We start from the raw sequence: 19,952 nt of genomic DNA, 5'->3' as shown, positions 1-19,952 counted from the left end.
AATCTAAAAGAGATTTATGTAATTTAATTTTTTTTTGTAGCTTTAAATATATCCCATCATTCTTTTTAATAATATCTCGGGTCTTTACTTTTTATAACTCAAATTTATGATTTCTTTAGTATTGTCTTTTAAAAATAAAATCTTTGATTTTTTTTTAATGTTTTCAACGTATATACATTTTGCACGGATGCCTTATATGTTGGTATTAGTGCGCGAACTCAATTACAAGAAAAATTTTCTTATATATACACACACACACATGGGAACAACTCCGGGAGCGTTAGCCCTGGGTTGCACCTGATATAATGATTTAAATAAAAAAAAGTAAAAAAATTAGTAACTTATTTATTTGGGAAAAGAAAATATAAGGTTAAAGAAAGATAAAAAATAAAATTAAAAAAAAAATTTAAACTTCAGCAAAGTATGAGCATTAGTCTATATCCATATTGAATTATCTATTTACTTTCTATATAATAATAAAATATTATTAATTTTTTATTTTAAAAAAAATTGAAACAAAAGGAAAAGAAAATGAGTACATTGTCAGAACAAAAAAGACATGAAAAATAGACGTCAATTCATGTGCACCACGGAGCTATTAAAGGCCTCTTGATAAAACATGATTATTCATGAAATTCTATAAGAGAGTTATACTTCAAATGGTAAAGGGTCTTAAAGATCTTTTGATAAAATAAGATCCTTCATTAAATTCTATATGAGAGATACACGTCAAATGGTCAAAAATTTTAAAGATTTTTTGATAAAACAAAGACTTAACAGAAAAATAAAAAAAATTAATAAAATAATAAAAATTATTATTTAGAGTTAGATAATAACGTATTATAATAAAATATATATAGTTAATCTTTAAACGGTATAATGGAATGCACTGACAAGAAGATATTTCATTTCAGTACTTCATCTAGAATTTAAAATATTGGTCCCATGGCAAATTGTTCGGAATCTGATTCAAAAAAAAAAAAGAATGGTCCGTATGTCGCGAGCCGTTGATTCATCCATTCGTGAATTTCGCAATGGCTTCCGTGGGCCGTGCGTATTGAATTCTGTGGTAACGTGGTGGATAAACTCCTACAAAGCACGTCCGTCCCAAACTCTTAGTGCTTACTCCCTCCCTGTACTAATCCTTTGTGGCCATGTCGTTTTCTGCTGTCTCTGTGTGTCATCCAGAACGTTTGGTGTCAGGCTTGGCTGAGTAGATAAACCCTCACTACGTGGCTAAATCCCATTTGCTATGCCTCCCTTGCCTCCCCAATCCAGATAATATCACAACCAAACAAATTTGCTTGGCATAGCCATAGGCATGACTCTGCTTCGACAAAATACATAGAATTTGGACCCTTGAATTGGAGGAGAGGGTGGGCTTCCTCGGCTTCTCTTTCTCTTATCGATGGCTCCAACCCTCACGGCCAATTCGTTTCTTCTAACCCCGACGCCGCGCTCGAGGCTCACAGTTTTTTCCAAGCAGTCTGGTCCTAATTTCCCTACACTTCGTTTTGGGAAGAGTAACGACTCCGCGTCCTCCGCAGAGACTCAACCGGATGGTTCGGGTAATAGCAGCCCTTTTTCTTTCAACTTCGGGAAGGTGCCGGACGTCAAGGCTTTGGTCCCAGCTGTGAGTAACCCTTCTTCGGCCTTGTCATTTGGTTACCTAAGACGTAAGGATCCCGGCACGGTGTTTGTCGCCGGCGCTACTGGGCAGGCTGGCATTCGCATTGCGCAGACTTTGCTGCGCGAAGGTTTTAATGTCAGGGCTGGTGTGCCGGAGCTCGGTTCTGCCCAAGAGTTGGCTAGTCTTGCTGCCAAATACAAGGTATTTAATTTCTTTAGCATAACTTTGCTATATTGGGGATTATAAATAGCACTGTTTAAGCGGCATCAGAGTCAGAAGTAGAGGAAGTACGATTTTTTTAGTAATTTTTCTTAGCACAAGAGAAAATTATTTATTATATTTTATTTATAAATCTATCATTTAATACTATATTATAGAATGATAAAAAAATAGACGATGAATATATTTTTTTTCTTTTTTAATGAGTAATGTTACATTGTGCATATTCGTGAGTTTATCAATAAAAAATTAATTTTTTTTTATGAAATTTTCATATTTATTTATTTTTTTTAAAAAAATTATATGATGTTTGGGCACTTTATGATAACAAATATAATTTCTCTTTTCTAATTTAATCTAAATGTAAGCTAATTATGTAAAAAAGAATTTTATTGATAAGCTGATATTTTATTCCTAGGGGACACATTTCATCTACTAATGTGGTAGGATTTAATTTATAAAAAAATATAAATTTTAATCTTATAAATCTCATGGTATGGTATCGTATCAATGATGTGCGTATGAGGTATTCTCGTGCGAATAGAATAACTTATATATAAAACTTGAAATGATACGTTTGAACTTCAACAATTCCATGAATTGATAGATCATATCAAACGAAGACTTGAAACGCCTTAATGCCGTCCAATCCACCTTCCAAGATGCTGAATCGATAGCCAAGGCCATTGGAAACGCTAGCAAGGTCGTCGTCACGATAGGCTCCGCCGAGAATGGTCCCACATCCGAAGTCTCCACGTTGGACGCCTTGCAAGTAATCCAGGCAGCCCAGCTCGCTGGAGTTAGCCACGTGGCTATTATCTACGACGAGAACCCCGGGGGTGCATCAACATACAACGTACTGGATGGCATCTCCACTTTCTTTAACAACCTCTTCTCGCGATCACAGCCGTTGAGCGTGCCCGAGTTTTTGCAAAAAGTCATCGAGACGGACGTCAGCTATACGTTCATAAAGACGAGTCTGACCGAAGACTTTTTGCCCGAGAGCTCCTACAACGTTGTGGTGGCAGCCGAGCGAAGCGCTGGTGCAAACGACTACAAAGTAATGTAATGTATGCGATAATATCTGTGTTTTATCGTAAATTTCATCCAATTTTTCATGAGCAGTAAAATTATTGGTATGGTTCTATACATTAATATATCTTCCTTTTGTTGTCTATGTCCGAAAATCTAAATTAGGTAGCCAAGTCGAAGATAGCATCTGTTGTAGCCGGCGTTTTCTCTAACACAGCAGTAGCTGAAAATAAGGTACATTTTCGATCAAGCTGGTGTTTTTTTTGTTTTGTTTTGCATATTAAGTTTGGTAAATGAATTGGGAAGATTTCTGTTGATTGATATGTTGATTTAAGACTATGATCATTTGGTTATATAGGTTGTGGAAGTTTTTGCAGATCCATCAGCCCCCTCAAAGCGTGTAGACGAGCTTTTCAGGTAAATTTTAAAACAATTTTTGGCTGGAAAATAGTTCCAAATACGTCTAAAAAATAGTACTATAAACAATACGAGTTTTGTTTTGGGGGGCTGAATGAATTGCATTTAGTGCCATTCCTGAGGATGGAAGAAGAAAAGCATATGCCGAATCGCTTGCAAAGGCCAAAGCAGAGGAAGAGGCAATGGTAGCAGCTGAGAAAGCTCGAGAAGCAGTTGAAGCAACAAAGAAACTCGAACAAGAGGTGAAGAAGCTATCTGAGCAAGAAGCTCGGGCTGCAACTCTTGCCCAAGAAGCTCTAGGGAAGGCAGAAGCTGCTGGAGCTTCAGTAGAAACCCTTCTGAGCAAAGCAAAAGACTTCGGGGCAGGGCTGTCTTGGGAAAAGTTTAGTTCCCAGCTCACAAACGTAACTCAAAATCCTGAAGAGAAACCGAAAGTGCAGATTGCAACTGTTAGGGGACAGGCCAAGGCTCGGTCTTTGCCAGCCATGAAAGCTGTTGTTAAACAGCCTAGATTCAAGCTTCCTGATTTGAAACCAAAGGAGAAACCTAAGCCAAAAGGCAAACAGCCTGAGGAGAAGAAAGAAGTCAGGAGGGTGTTTGGCGGCCTGTTTTCACAAGAAACTATATATGTTGATGAGGACTAAGAGTCTAAGATGTGACTTTGTGATCGATCCTGTCTTCCTTGAGGCTGTTTTGGTTTAGATTGGTGTAATATTTGTAATTTTTATATATTGTTGTTGAAAGGTGGTAATTTTATGAGTTTCAGCAAGAAACTCGTACTGAATTTAAGGCTGACAATGAATTTCTCTAATCTTGTTTAGTGTTGCATTTTCCCCTCAGTTCTATATATCTTCCCTCCCCTGTTTGTATGTGTATTACAATGAAATGCAGATTTATTGGGTTTCTCTTTAGTCCTATTGCTTGGAAACTATTTGATATGCACAGCTTCATTTTACAACTTACAAAACAAGGTTGTTAAGGCATTTTATGAGGCTAACTCAGGAATATTATAGCATTTTAAGAGCTGCCTAGATTTCTTATCAGGAGGGGTCAAAGCATAAATTTGAAATTATATTAAGACTTAAGATTATAAGATAATATATTAAAAACATATCCGTATCCTATGCACTTATTGTAACAAATTGTAAACAAAAGAAAAAAAAAAGTAATTATTTCTGTTGTATTTCAGTCCTCTACTCAATTAACCAACTATCAAAATGAAACTTGATGTTTCTCTAGGTCTTGCAAATCACCTAAGGGATTTTTTATTAAATTTTACAAAAATTTTCTTTTAATCATGTACAACATCAAGGAGTCAATTAGAAATTCATCTATTATATGAATTATTAACAAAAACAAATTCTAAAATCCTCAGGAAAATTATTGAAGAAAAAACATATTTTAGGCTCTATATATAGTAGGGCTGAGCACTGACCAAGTCGGAGTCAATATGCCTTACCTCCAACTCCGACTCCGACTTTGTCAGCGGCTAAATCTGACCTCTGACTCCGACTCCAAGATGTACATCTTCCGCTCCGACTCCGACTTGTCGAAGCGGAGTCCCTTTTTGAGTTTTTTTTGGGACTTTTTTTAACTTCATATTTGGCCTACTTTTTTTTAATTACATTATGTGGACTTTTAAATTTCAATTTTTTTTTTAAAATTACAATCTAAACTAAATAATTCACTTTTACTTCAATTTTACTAAAAACATAACAAAAAATACAACTAAATAAAAACAAGTAACATACTAACATGCTTCAAAAAGTTAGAAAAAAAATAAAAAAGAAAGTCCCATTGTAACAAGATCTGCTGACTGCTCCACTACAAGTCCCATTGTTACAGGATCTGCTAACTGCTCCATTCCAAGTGTCATTCCAACTTCCAAGTTGTGCCTGAAAAAAAAAATGACAAGATTAGTAGTAAGGAAAATATTTTTGGACTAACATGATATATCAGTACAGGAAAATCATAAACATGAGTACTATTTTGGATGGTCAAGAAATCAAAACCTCCATCTATATAAATATATAACCTGCTAGCTTATTACCATGAATAATGCATGCATTAATCTTGCATGATAAGTAACTAGTAATTAAAACTAAGCAAATATAAAACTAATATATTTAATTGTATACATCCTACCTTTTGCTTATAATCTTACAAGTTTATGCGACCTTTTTTGTTCTGTTTTCAGACACCAAACATACTAGGTTTCATATTCGGGATGGCTCAGAATATTTTCCAATCAGATGTACCAAGTGACCTTGTTACTACAACAAATGAACATGAGTTCCAGTTAAGCACAACACAGACAACATAGATTATTATCCATATTAGCACAACATAGTCAACATAGATTATTATCCATATTCAAATGGAAGACTCAACACAGAGCCCAAAATTTTTTTGATAAGTAAATATTCATTCAAGTATTAACTCAAATTCGGGTTGTTTTAGTGATTTACACACATGTTCAAGTTTATCAATCAAAACATCCCCACAAAACAGTCCAAAAAACACAACACATAAATATTAACTAAAATTGGGGATGATATAAATTTATAATAACCACATTACAGATTCACAAACAAAGTCATGGCATAAAATGGGAGCAACCAGATTACAACCAGATTACTCATTACAAATTCTTACACAAAATTATACATATGAAACTATGAAAGACATCTACCCAGAATTACACAAAATTACACAGATTCACAACCAAATCAAGTGATGGGTAAACCCTAGAATTCGAAATCTTTAAATCTTTTAAGATAAGCAGTAGAGAAAATTAAGTTTGAGACATAAATAATTTTCTATTGGGACCACAGAAAAACCAACACCAACTTTGACAGACAACACATGAGCACGCCAAGCCACTTTTCAAAAGACCATGAAGATCGAAAATCTTCCATTTGCACTTCGAAATCAAATCAGTAAAAATAATGCATAAGTTCAAAACAACTCACTCTGATTCCGTGATATTGAGAGAGAGATAAAGAGAGGTCATGTGCTAGATTCCAAGGAGACCTTGAAGTTTCGTTAGCCTAGAAAAATTTAAGAGAAAATAAAACAAGATAGAGAGAGAGAGAGAGAGAGAGAGAGAGAGAGCTGAGAGGCAACGAGAGAAGAGAGAGAGAGATAGGCTAGGGAGAAGAGAGAATGGCTTACTTGGTCTCTAGAAGAGAGAGAGAGAGAATGGGGACGGGAGAGGAGAGTAAAGATAGGCGACGCGGACCACGGGCTGAGGCTCGTGCCGCTAGGGTTCTCTAATAAGGAAATTTGGAGAATTTTCGTGAAGAACTTAGAAGGTCCCAATGGAGATGGGGGAATTGAGAATTGGGAAGGGAGAAGGGAGAAGTGAGAAGTTTCTTTCTAAGGGAAATAGGCCAAAACGGTGCTGATTGTGGCGTTTTGTGACCAAAGGTCCAAAATGAGTAAAACGACACAGTTTTGACTTTGTTTTGGGCCTTTGGCCATTTTGGGTGAGCTGGGCTACACTGCTGCAGTGTATTGGCCCTATTGGACTCCTAAGCCCGTTTTGGGCCTTTTTTTTTTCCTAAACTCTAAATCAAACCCTAAACCAATTTTAATCTTTGTTTTAGTCATTAATTTTTTTATTTATGGCTTTTATAATCTTTTTATCACTAGATTTAATTGTTAGCATAATTACTATTTAACTAGTGTCTAGTTACGTGTTATTATACTATAGAATTATATTAACACATTATAATATTTTATACTAATATAACTTATTCCTATTATAGTTGTATACTAGTGTTTAATTACAAGTTATTATATTAGTCTCTAACTTTTTTCTAATTTAAGTATATACTAGACTTAGTACTATATATTATTATACTAGTGCTATTATACATTAGTACACATGTTATTATATATTGATTATTATGCATTACTATTATATCTTATTATACTTCAGTTATATACTAGACTTAGTATCAAAATGTTATTATACATTAGTATTACGATATGTTATTATACATTTGTGCTTCTGTGCTTATACATTAATATTACATGTTATTATAGATTGATTACTATACATTATTATTATATGTTATTATACTGTAGTATTACATGTTATTATACATTAATGTTTATACATTAGAGTTACATGTTATTATACATTGATTATTATACATTACTAGTATATGTTATTAAATTTTTGTTGTTATATATTAGCATTACATGTTATTATAAATTTATACATTTGTGTTATTATAGATTGATTACTATACATTACTATTACATGTTATTTTACTGTAGTATTACATGTTATTATATATTAATGTTTATACATTAGTGTTACATGTTACTATACATTGATTATTATACATTACTAGTACATGTTATTAAAATTTTGTTGTTATACATTAGCATTACATGTTATTATAAATTTATACATTTGTGTTTATATATAATACATTAGTATTAAATGTTATTATATATTAGTATTATATGTTATTATACATTAGTATTACATGGTAGTATACGTATTAGTATGGAGTTTACATATACTAAATTATTATTAGTCAATTTAATCTATTTATATTATAGTATAAGTGTATTTTTTAGGTATACTTGTTCATACTAGTATTTAACTAACTATATAAGTTATAGTTATATAAAATATATATTATTAATATTTATAAAAAAATATTTTTATAAAAATATGTACAATATCAGAGTTGGAGTTGGAGGGTAAAGTCATAGTTGGAGTTGGAGTCAATTTTTCAGATTTTTGCTCACCCCTAATATATAGTAAAGTAGTCACCAAGATTCAAAGTGCCATAGGAAAATAAAAATTGTTCCCAAGAAAAATAAGTCCTTTAGGAATATCTAAAAGAAATGCTGCAATCCACTACACTTTAAGGAGGAAAATGAAATAGTCATTTAATCCATAAAATAGAGAAAATCATAATTTGTAACTCATGATATATGTTGTTACCATGAATACTTGTGCTAATTATGATCTGAAGTTGTATTTATAATGGTAATGTTTGTTTTATCATGCATATAAATGATATACGTTAAAGATAATGATACCCTTATATTTCCTTTATTATCACTCGGTACTACCCACAGCCTACGTGGTTTTTTTTTTTTTTTTTTTTTTTTTTTTTTTTTTTTTCTCTCTAGCCTTTTGTGCTATGAGATTCAAAAACACCCTCGTCGTCAAGCTCATGTTCCCTGCAATTATCACCTGACCCAGTCATAGAGTAGTATGAACAAACAATAAAAAGAAAAACGCACAAAGCAAGGGCGCCTTTTGGGCACCCACAAAAATAAGGAAAACAGGCAACTTTCCATTAACTAATTTTGAGTTTACCATCTATAATTCCACAATAGAGATGAAGAATTAGAAGTGAAGTGGGTGTTGGCCAGCGAGAGTGGTAACCCTAAATCAGATGTCTAGGTGGGCTGAGTGGGCTCTGAATAAAGTGGGCTTTAGGGAAGAGATGTGCAGACCATGCTCGGGCTGGAAGCAACATGCTTTCTAGTGGGCCGTGGACCAAGCTGTCTCTATGCTATTTTAATATGTGTTTATTTTCCTTACTTAAACTATATTAGTTTAAGGGCTTCTACAGATACAAAAAAACTCACAAAAGGGATCTACAAACTAACTTGGCATTATCAAATAATAAGAAATAATCCCCTCACCCCCACTGTTTGTTCCCAAACACTGCTCTCCAAACTGCATCCCCTCCCCACACCCATTTGCGCAGCCCTCTCCCTCTTTAGTCTTTACCACAAGCACCGATGTCGCCCGACATTGACCCCCCTCTCTTTCCACTATGGATTTTAGCCTTATATGTTGAACTTTTTCGACTGGCAAGCCTTCGTCACTTTAGGAGTACGTGAACTTCCTCACCTCTATCTCCCCCGATATCCTCTCAGATAAAGCCTTCTCCCACCAAACCAAGCACTTCAACGTTGGCAAGGACTGCCCCTGTCTTTGATGACCTTTTTGGCTTCTACCAATCCTCCACCAGTGACTCCATCGACGCAACCAATATCACCCTTAATTGGTCTTTGGTTATCAGCGTGTACTTTATGTCGATATTGATGTCCACCATGGAGATGGAGTTGAGGAGCCATTTTATGCCATAGATGGTGTCATGACGTTGTTGTTCCATTAATTTGGAGTTGAAGAGCCATTTCTTTCTGGGTACTGGTCACATTAAGGATACAGGGTAGGGCCTGAGGATAATTATGCCCTGAATGTCCCATTAAGGGATGGGTTGGATGATGAGAGTTTCCGTGACTTTTTTAGGTTGCCGTCCAAGTTTGGGTAGACCAAAAACTCCCACATTAAGGCCTAAAATCAATAGTGGAGGGAGGGAGGGAGGGAGAGAGAGAGAGAGAGAGAGAGAGAGAGGTACCTGGTGATGAGGATGTCCGGTGATAACAACATCAACAGGATTTGGTGCAATTCACAGATGGGGGGGTTGGCTTTGGGAACAAATGCAAGAGGTGGGTTTGGGAACAGTGGAAAAAATTTGATTTATTTTATTTGATGATGTGGCATTAACATGTCATGCCATGTCAGTTTGTGGGATCCCTTTGTGTCTCTAGTAGTTTTCTATTAATTTACTTTCTAAGTAGCCCATGGGCTCAAAGGATATTTTGGTACTTTACTTTATCATAGTATATGTATGCGCAGTAGGGAAAGAAATGAAGCATTTGGAATATTTTCTATACTGTTTTATTACGTTGTGGAGGTGCTCCCCTTGAAGAGATCTCTTCGAGCTGCTGTTTCCCGAATCAATACATACATCCCTTTACAATCCATTACATTCAAGTCCATAGTTGTAACAGGAACCCAATGGAAATACAAAACCCACTCCTCCAACCGCCATCCTTGTTGTAAGACTAAAAAGAAAATGGCTTTTTCTATTATTTATCTTTGTTGAGTTTGGGCTTTCTTGGGTGACTTGGATACCTTCTCGGATTCGAAGGTAGCGGTTTTCTTACATTTCTTGGTTGACTTGAATCTCCGACTTGAATCTCCTACAGCAAAAGGCAAAAGATAAAAAAGAAAGAGTAATGATACACGCACAACACTTTTCACAATACATGATATAAAATGAGGGTATTTTTATAAAATGATGTTACTTTTATATGATATTTTACAATAATACCCCTTATTTAAAAACATGATTGTGAAATATGTTATAAAAAATATTATGTGCTTATCATTTTTCTTACATTATATGCAAACAAATATTATTGTACTAAAACTTCACCTCTCAAAGATAAATTCTTAGACTCTTTCAATTATTTAAATGGAGGGTAGGCTATAGAAGTAATTGTTTGGGACCAAGCCCCATTTTGTTATGCAGCTAGAAAAATTAATATATTAATAAGTCTGTGCGTAGAAACTATATGATGTCAAATCGTATTAACGTGTCATGTTCGTATCGTATCAAGACATGTATATTATATTATATGGGTCAATCTGAATACGACCCGTTAAGCTTATTGTGTTAAAATCTCAAAGTCTAACATTACCCATTAACATAACGGGTCGTGTCGTTTTAAACCCGACCCGACCCGATTATGTAAATGAGTTGAACAGACTCGAAATTAACCTGTTTGACCTGATTAAGTTTAACATAATTTTATATAAATGCTAAAATCACAATATCTATAAAAAATATAAAACTAACTACAAGTCCAAAATTACAATACAACAATAAAAATATCAAAATTAAAATCCCAACAATTTTACTTTTAGGTATAAGGAAATAATTGTAATTTTAACTTTCTTAACGGATCATAACGGGTCAAAACAGGTTGACCCGTTATCAACCCATTAAGCAATCGTGTTTTAACGGATCAACTTATTTTGATCCGAACCTGTTAAGACTAAACTCAAATCCGTTATTATCGTGTCGTGTTCGTGTTGGATTAATATGTCGTGTTATATATTACCACTTCTACATAAAACACACATTTATATTGCCAATGTGGAAGGATTTGATAGGTAAGAAAAATTTACAAATTTAAATCTTGTAAATTAAATCGTACCCCATCAATGATATAGATGGCGTATTCTCATACTGAATGTGAATAGAATGACTCATGCATGCATGACCTCTCTCTATAATCCAAACGGCCTTTGTGTCACGAGTGACAATTAAGGGGCCCAATCAACAGGGCAGAGGTGGGACGTTTTCTCGTGTTCTTCACGACGATAAACAGTATTTGATGCATGCGAGATGGCCCACATACACCATGTTTATAGCCGTTAAAGCAATTTCAACGTTGCATGTAAAACGCAATCTGAGTGATCATTAGCTGCACAACCAAATTTCAAAAGGCAACTGAAAAATCATATTAATTATCAACATAACGATCGAAGATCAGAAACCCATGCACCCTCAGAAACGAAAGTTTTCTTTCAGAGTATTCATCACTTTAGCAATCCTATTTTCAAGTATTTCCTTTAGTTTTTCACCATCAATTCATTACTCATGATTGCTTCCAAGTCTAGTCTAGCGCGATTCGCGCGAAAAAATTCAAGGTTTTTATACAGTAAATTTGTAGCAAATTTATGGAAATCTGTAGCTATTTCAGGAATAGTCTTATACTTGTTCTACATTATCCTCTCTAACCATCCCTGCTGCCGCTCCTCTGTGCTCTTGGCAAACTTCAGATACAGATTAAGGACTTCATCTTCAACTGCAGATCCTCAGACTAACATTAGCCACCTTGTGTTTGGAATAGCGAGTTCTGCGAATACATGGAAAAATAAAAGACCCTACGTAGAAGCATGGTGGCAGCCTAACAAAACCCAGGGATTTGTCTTTTTGGATAGAGCTCCTGCAGATCATGAGTCACAGCAATGGCCTCCATCTTCTCCTCCTTTTCGAGTTTCGCAAGATACCTCTAGATACAAAGAATACAACAGACACCCAAATCGGCATGCAATTCGAATGGCACGGGTAGTTTTGGAATTGTTTAGAGAGGTGAACAAAGGGGTTAGATGGTATGTCATGGCGGATGATGACACAGTTTTTTTTGTGGATAATCTTGTTGAGGTTTTGGCCAGATATGACCACAATAAGTATTTTTATATAGGGTCCAATTCAGAGTGTGTGGCATCGAACTTTGATCATTCTTTTGGAATGGCATTTGGTGGGGCTGGATATGCTTTGAGTTATCCTTTGGCACAGGCACTGGTGAAGAATTTAGATGTCTGCATCAAGAGATATCCAGCTTTGTATGGGAGTGATCATATTGTGCAGTCCTGTATTGCTGATTTGGGTGTCTCTCTGACCCAGGAAAAGGGGTTTCATCAGGTATATATAAACTCAATGAGTTTTGCTACACAATCTCCACCGCACTCTAGACTACTTTTATATATTTGCATATTAATTTGAAGTACTTAATTACTAATTAACCAAGCAGAACATCCATCCTTCATTAGTCTTCTTAATTAAGCAACATGGATGATTATTTTTTAAGAAAACATATATTATTTCATGGCATGATAGTGACCCTTATGTATTTCATGATTAAACAGTTGGCAGCAGTTTCTGCAAATGGCCGGTACATTAATCTCTTTGCCATGGTCAACTTGAAAGTGAAAGATTACAGCTAGCGATGAAACAATGAGAAAAGTTATAAAATAATAACTAATTACTAATAAAAATAAGCAAGACAGAAACAATATTTAACGTACTGGCACATCAGGAATTTCTTATTCATGACTCCTAAACATTAATATTTTCCATTACAGATTGATCTACACGGTGACATTTCCGGACTTCTATCAGCTCTCCCGCAGTCTCCATCCGTTTCGCTTCATCACCTAGACGCAGTCGACCCTATTTTCCCTTTCATCCAGAGCCGCTACGCATCACTGAACCACCTGATGGAAGCTGCAAAAGCGGATCAGTCACGACTATTGCAGCAGACAATCTGCTATCATAAGCAAAACAACTGGTCTATCTCCATATCATGGGGCTATTCTGCTTACATTTACGAGAAAATTTACCCACCAAGCATTTTGCATAGACCCCTACAAACATTTATTCCGTGGAAGAAGTCGGCTAAGCCTCCCTTCATGTTTAACACTCGACCTCTTCCCTCAAACGATCCATGTGAATTAGCTCCTCATGTTTTCTTCTTCGAGGCCATAGACAAGACCACTACCAAGGGGATCAACCAAATTGTTACCAGTTATGTTAGAAGATCATCACCTCGTAGATCAGTGGCTTGTTCATCATCAAGTAATGGGAGTCACTATGTTGACTTCATTTCCAAAATTCAGGTCCTCTCACCGGCTACAAAACATGGTGAGGTAAGTAATAAATTAATGATTGTACAGGTACGTTTAAGAATGGTAAGTCTCGTCGTGCAGATCTTTAAAAAAAAAAGAAAAGCAGGATTCACGTACAAAAACTCACATTTTATGATGGTTCCATTTTTTTTTAAATGACTATATATACGAGATTTGTAGGCTTTAAACTTATATATATATATATATATATAAAACGTTATTCTTTCATTGGATGTAAATCCAACTCATATGGCTAGCTTATACTAGCTAGCTAGATCACTGAGGTTTTGCAGTAGTAGTACTACTACGTACTCTTAACGGGAATTATACTATAGCAGCAGTTATAAGGATCATACTTAATTCCTTCTGCTGTATCCCATTGGAAATATATATATATATATATATATATATATATATATATTTTGATCCTACTAAGTTGAAACACATTTATTTCATGATTCTCAGGCTGGTAATAGAAGAGAGTGCTGCGAAATTCTACATGTAGCTGATAAACACAACTTTTCCGAGGTCCACATTAGGGCTTGCATGAAGGATGAAATAGTGGCATAATGTAATAATATCAGATTATACGTACCCATGCATGATGAATTAATTGAAACTTTGAATATTCCTCTGATTACAAATTACATTAATCTGTCCAATATGCCGCCTCTGGCTCTGGTTAATATATAAGACTACTACTATATAATATATATGCACGCAAACCGTGTACATGATGTTACAGTACGGAAAATTAAACATGGTAATTGACGGTGCAACTAGTTTTGATCAATTAACGATCGAGATCACTCGGGATGGAATATTGGAAGCTGTGGAGCATTAACGTCCGATTGCGTCTACAAAGTTTCACTAGCTAGTTCGATCGATGTAGATAAGAACAAATCATGATGAGTATCCCAAATTTTCAACTTTGAACTATATAATATAACTTCGGCCACACATGATCATGATTAATATTACAAATTGGTTTCTTCTTTTGCTTGTTTGATTGTTTTTTTTTTTTTTTTTTGTTTTCTTGACATGACCCCATTCTATTTTTTTTTTTGAAATATACCTCCTGTTATCATTTCATTCATAGTTGATCAATTGGCCGTTACAAAGTTTATCATTACACTCTGGTGGAACACATTCCATCTACACAATTTCATTATAAAAAATTAAACCCAACTTTGCTAAACTATGTGCAAGTTCATTCCCTTCTCTGTGTATAAACTGTAAGCTCCATCCTCTACAAGCTTCTATTGCAGACCTCAGATCCCACACCGGTTGCCCTTTCCATGAATCATCATCTAAATCAGCATTCAGTGCTGCATCTACCACCACCTTAGCATCCCCCTCAAAACAGTCATTAGTAAATCCTAATTCCCTACAGAAATCCACAGCTCTCCTTAAGGCATGACACTCGGCTACAAAGGGGGAATTTACAAAATTTTTCTGTGCACTCAAGGATGCTAAAACATCCCTCTAAAATCCCTAATCACCACACCAATTCCCATCTTTTGAGCTTGAAGATCCATAGCAGCATCGAAGTTTACTTTCACAGAGTTCACATCAGGCACCTTCCATTTTTTCCTTTGCACTGCATGTTCTAATCCTCTACTTTCATTTCCTCCCTTCTTGTTCGATTACTTCATTTTTTCTTTCATATCTTGATCTCAGTTCTGACCAAATTCTACCCACACAGGCCAGCCAACCATCATCCCCCAGCCATCCTCAATCCATCACTAGCTCTCTTTTTCTTGTGGCCGGAACACTAAACTTACAGATGGTCAAACATGCATGACTCTCATACGCACGCTGCTCCATGTGACGGAATACTAGACGTATATAGCAATCAAAACCCCTAAGCCTTATTCACAAATAATTTAAATACATCGTAAACATAGATTGCGCATCTTAATGCCAGCTTTAATGCCATTCCATGTGGTTCCTACTCTCCAATATTGCACCATTAATGCCTCATGTTCACACCATAATATCGTTGATCACATGAAAACCTCTTGCATCAGGCCTTCATCACACACACACACACGACCTAGATTAGGGCAAATTGGAAAATTGTTATCTTTTTCTTATTTCATGTGATTGAGTTTCATCCTCATCATGTATGACTCTTTTGTTCTTATGTATTTTATGAATATATAACATTTGCATTTGCCAAGAAAAAAGATAAATTACTATATATGATCATGAATTAGTACACATGACGACCTTAATTAATTAGGTACATACCCATTATAAAGTATATGATCTAAACATATAATACACGTATATAATTAACTTAATTACTATACGAACTACATGACGAAACCATACATAAAAATAAATATTATGATAAGAGAAAAAAAAAAAAAAAAAACCTTCGCATCCCAAACAACCTTATATATACTTTACAAAGTGATAGTAACCCCGGCCAACTACGTACCACTTTTGACAGCTAGCTAGCTAGCTTGCACTAATTTTGAACTACCATTTTCATCAAATAACTGCGCCAAACACTCTCTCCTGCAGCCACATTAATTCTTACATTTATATGAATGAGAAACATATAGCTGATCAGGCGACACATGAATCTTACTGGACGATTTTAACAGAAGCTATCCAATGATAATTTATTACCACATCACAAATGTATGATAACCATTTATATATCTCTCTTGTTTTCGACCCCTTGCAATAAATAGACAAATTAACGCCAGGTCGACTAGCTATCATCCATGCATGCTAGCTGTACGTACGTGTTGGATTTACTTGGCAAAAAAATAAAAATAAAAATTGCATCCATGCTAGTACGTACCGCGTCGACGTGATCCCCACTTCACACTTTTTCTTGGATCCGAATTTATTGCGGCCTAGCTATATAGGTATCACAATCTTAGTTGACAGACAATGCTGCCAATACCCAGATACTGGCCGTACCAGGTATATGTCCGTCATTTTCTTTTTCACATGATCATATCAAATAAATCAGGCACTTCAATTTAAGAACATCTATACAACGTGCCTCATAATTAATTTAGCAGATCGATCGATCGATCGAAAGGGTTTCATAAACCTATATGGATTTTATACGTTTCTTCCAACGTCTATGTTTAGCTGAAAAGTTGAACTATTAAGGAAGAATGTCAGAAGATGATCAGGACTGCATGCATCATATAATCTAGAATAATTTTACCTCGATTTCTATGGCATTCAAGCTGGCCTTACGACGGATTCCCTGCAAATATATATGAGAGGAGTAATTGCCAGGAAACGTATAAATCATCATTAAAATCATGACAAAATTGTCAAGAGACTGGAATGATAGTAAGTACGGTGGTTGCATATTTCGGGAATTTTAAAAATTGGTAGCTGGCATTGATGATCAACCAAATAAAACCTTAATTTCAATTTTCAAATCATACGTACAAACGCTAAAATCGGGATTCATGAAATTATTTCTGGCACAATCCATAACATGATAGAATGAAGTCAATTCAAGGCCGGTATCATGCATGTACAGAGTACAGACTCTCCATACAATTAAGTAAGTAATAGGGCTGGATATTGTTTTTGCTCAAGCAATATGCTCCATCCACGTACGCACACAGACACATACACACATATATATATATATGTATGTGTACCTGCATGCATATATTAAATGCATGATACCAGTCAGAATTAATATATGTACGTACAGCTTTCACTTTCGACCTCATTTTTCCCGATACTTTTGCAATAAATACTTGAACAAGCTAGTCACATCCGAGTTAAGCCTATCTTAAAAATTTTCCTCCATGGTAGTTGAGTCTCTGTCATCATGATCAGTAAAACTATTTCTGCGAACAAGTACTCCGAATCCGTTGTATTAATCAAACTGCCTTTAATTCTAATTTATGCAGTTTATGAACACGATCATCCACAGCATATGTATCACTTGATAAAGAAAGAAGTACCTTATCATTTGACATCTAAACATGACGTACGTACGGTATATCTATCTATATATATATATATAATGGTGGAAATTAAGACAAATTACAATATATAATCTAGCTATATCATGCATGCATGACACTCGATTAATTTTTCTTGGTAGCGGTACGCGGTTGATCTTATATGTCTGAGAATTGAGAAGATTTACCTGACTCTAACCCACTTTGCGTTCTGGAAAATTAAGAAAATAAGGATTAAGTTACATATATTGATCATCACCTGAGTACTCAAACCTGCAATAAAGTTCTATATATCTTTTCCATTTCATTTTAGAAGCAATTAAGCTGAGTCTAAATTAATTACAGTGACTACGTACACAATCTTTACATATCAGATCCTTAATTATGATCATTAAATTACTTTATTTCATTTTTAACCTAATTAATCGAGTTTTAATGGGTAAAAAAGTAAACTTATTTCTCACCCTTTCAAATATTAGATTAATGATGGTGGACAACGCATCCGATCCATCGACTCGTTCTTTCACTTGTGGTTGTGATCTTATATATGTAAGGAAATCATGCAAGTTCATGAAGTGATATTTCACCCTTTTATAGGTGTCCATAAAAATTAGTGATCATATAATTATTTATCCTCCCGATATTAAATTAGCAAATTAAACCACAACTAATTAATTAATTAACGGGCCTTTTTTGTTTTTTTTTGGGGGGATGTGTTGCTTTGCTGGTACTTAAGGTATTTGAGAAGATGATTATGATCTTCATAATCATAGACAGTGATCAGGACGATAAAAGTTATTTACCTCGTACATACAAATCTTCCTGCTTGCGTATGAAGAAAGCTAGATTAATTAATTAAGTTATAAGCCCTGGTTTTCCCCCGAAGAAATTAATGCGTCTAGGGTTTAACTGAGAGGTTTTTGATTGGAACCGTACAGGCCTCCATTGGTGATCACTTACATTTCTTAGCTTTGAGTACTGATGATCCATCGATCAATATTAGCAGTAAATTTACAGGTTCAGAATTGGGGAATATCAAATAATTGTTTTGTCTCTGTAGTGCAAACAATTCAGCTGGGAACTTGTAATCTATAATTAGCTGAACATTTCACAGAAGTAAACTGTAATACTGACAAACCACGGCGAAATGCAATAAATTAAACTCGATAAGATCACATACTTGAACACGGAGGTTTAAAATGACAATAAAAAAATGACAACAATACCATATATATAGAGGAAATTAATAAATTAGCTTTACCGTAGGATGCAAAATAATTACCAAAAAAGTGCTATATATATATATATATGTAATATAGCTACGGAAATTCCAGTTCTATATATATATATATATGTTCAAATTCAGAAGAACTTTTTAGTACCCGTTGCTGTTGAATATGGGTCCTGATGAGGCTCAGGTGCCCCCAGTCTGAGCTCAAGGTCTATCTCCGAACCTGACGACTCACGGCGGGTGGATGACGATGAAAAACCCTCGTCAGTTTTCCCATGATCAAATTGGCTACATGACTTTTGATCTTTGTCCGATATTGGTGTTTCGACAAACAGTGGAAGTTGCTGGACGTGATCATCACCAACATGGGTTTCATACCTCGTACCAAAATGATCACCATAATATTGTTGGCTGGGATTAAGCCAAGGCCATTTGATGGTGCTTCTTCCGTCTCCAGGCTTCGCTTCCAATGGCCATGAAGAATTCCTAGGTATTGGAGAATACGAGGGAGTGACCCTTGGGATGTTCGAAGACGGTTGACTTTCATTCACGAATCGCTTCAGTTTAGCCTTTTCTTTTCGGTGGATATTCATGTGTCCTCCTAAGGCTTGTGCATTTGAGAAGCCTCTCTTGCAGAAGGTGCAGTCATAGGACCTGGCCTGGCTTGCACCTTGGTCACGAATTATATCTGAGGTTGCGGACTGGTCCAGTTTTTCTGGGGTTGATCCGGTTGGATGGTCCGACTCCATTTCCAAGCAATCTGCACACAGAGAGAGAGAGAGAGAGAGAGAGAGAGAGAGAGATTGCCAACTGCCAAGTGCCTGGATGGCTGGCACAGTAGTGATGATGGTCGTGAGAGAAATTGTCCACTGGCCGGTAGTGATGATGATGGTGTCTTGTTGAGGGGTAGAAGGCCTGCTTCTAGATTAATTATGATCTGTAACTTCCTGGATATACGATTTAAATTATACCGAAGGACAAATATTATGGCCTCCAACTTGGTCTTCATATTTTATACATTTATACATACGTGTCTAGCTTTATATATATATATATATATATTAGTCTTTTCATTTAATATATATATATTTTTATATATAGTATAATTTGAAATTCAAATCAATAAGAATTTTAATTTTTTTTAAAGTAATATAT

General features: G+C 35.2%; 3 protein-coding genes across 4 annotated transcripts; 2 read left to right on the top strand and 1 right to left on the bottom strand.

Moving 5' to 3' along the window:
- Positions 1-1,299: 1,299 nt before the first annotated feature.
- On the top strand, positions 1,300-4,209 carry LOC121239128 (protein PLASTID TRANSCRIPTIONALLY ACTIVE 16, chloroplastic). Its single transcript, XM_041136272.1, has 5 exons — positions 1,300-1,831; positions 2,457-2,909; positions 3,047-3,115; positions 3,240-3,298; positions 3,408-4,209. Exons 1-5 carry the CDS (start codon positions 1,409-1,411, stop codon positions 3,940-3,942), a joined length of 1,539 nt encoding a protein of 512 aa, XP_040992206.1. The 5' UTR covers positions 1,300-1,408; the 3' UTR covers positions 3,943-4,209.
- Positions 4,210-11,642: 7,433 nt separating this feature from the next.
- On the top strand, positions 11,643-14,290 carry LOC121239127. Of its 2 annotated transcripts, XM_041136270.1 has the most exons (3): positions 11,643-12,624; positions 13,065-13,628; positions 14,073-14,290. In XM_041136270.1, exons 1-3 carry the CDS (start codon positions 11,797-11,799, stop codon positions 14,175-14,177), a joined length of 1,497 nt encoding a protein of 498 aa, XP_040992204.1. In that variant the 5' UTR covers positions 11,643-11,796; the 3' UTR covers positions 14,178-14,290. The 2 variants fall into 2 exon arrangements, with proteins under 2 accessions (XP_040992204.1, XP_040992203.1); XM_041136269.1 differs by lacking the exon at positions 14,073-14,290 and having other exon boundaries at positions 13,065-14,022.
- A 4,638-nt stretch (positions 14,291-18,928) lies between these two features.
- Positions 18,929-19,654, bottom strand: LOC121238092 (transcriptional regulator TAC1-like). Its single transcript, XM_041134949.1, has one exon. It carries the CDS (start codon positions 19,544-19,546, stop codon positions 18,929-18,931), a length of 618 nt encoding a protein of 205 aa, XP_040990883.1. The 5' UTR covers positions 19,547-19,654.
- Between the last annotated feature and the right edge of the window lie 298 nt (positions 19,655-19,952).

This window comes from Juglans microcarpa x Juglans regia, chromosome 7D (genome assembly GCF_004785595.1).
Source record: "Juglans microcarpa x Juglans regia isolate MS1-56 chromosome 7D, Jm3101_v1.0, whole genome shotgun sequence".
NCBI lineage: Eukaryota > Viridiplantae > Streptophyta > Magnoliopsida > Fagales > Juglandaceae > Juglans > Juglans microcarpa x Juglans regia.
Note: the sequence above shows the minus strand (reverse complement) of the source record. Positions and strands in the feature narration are given on the sequence as shown.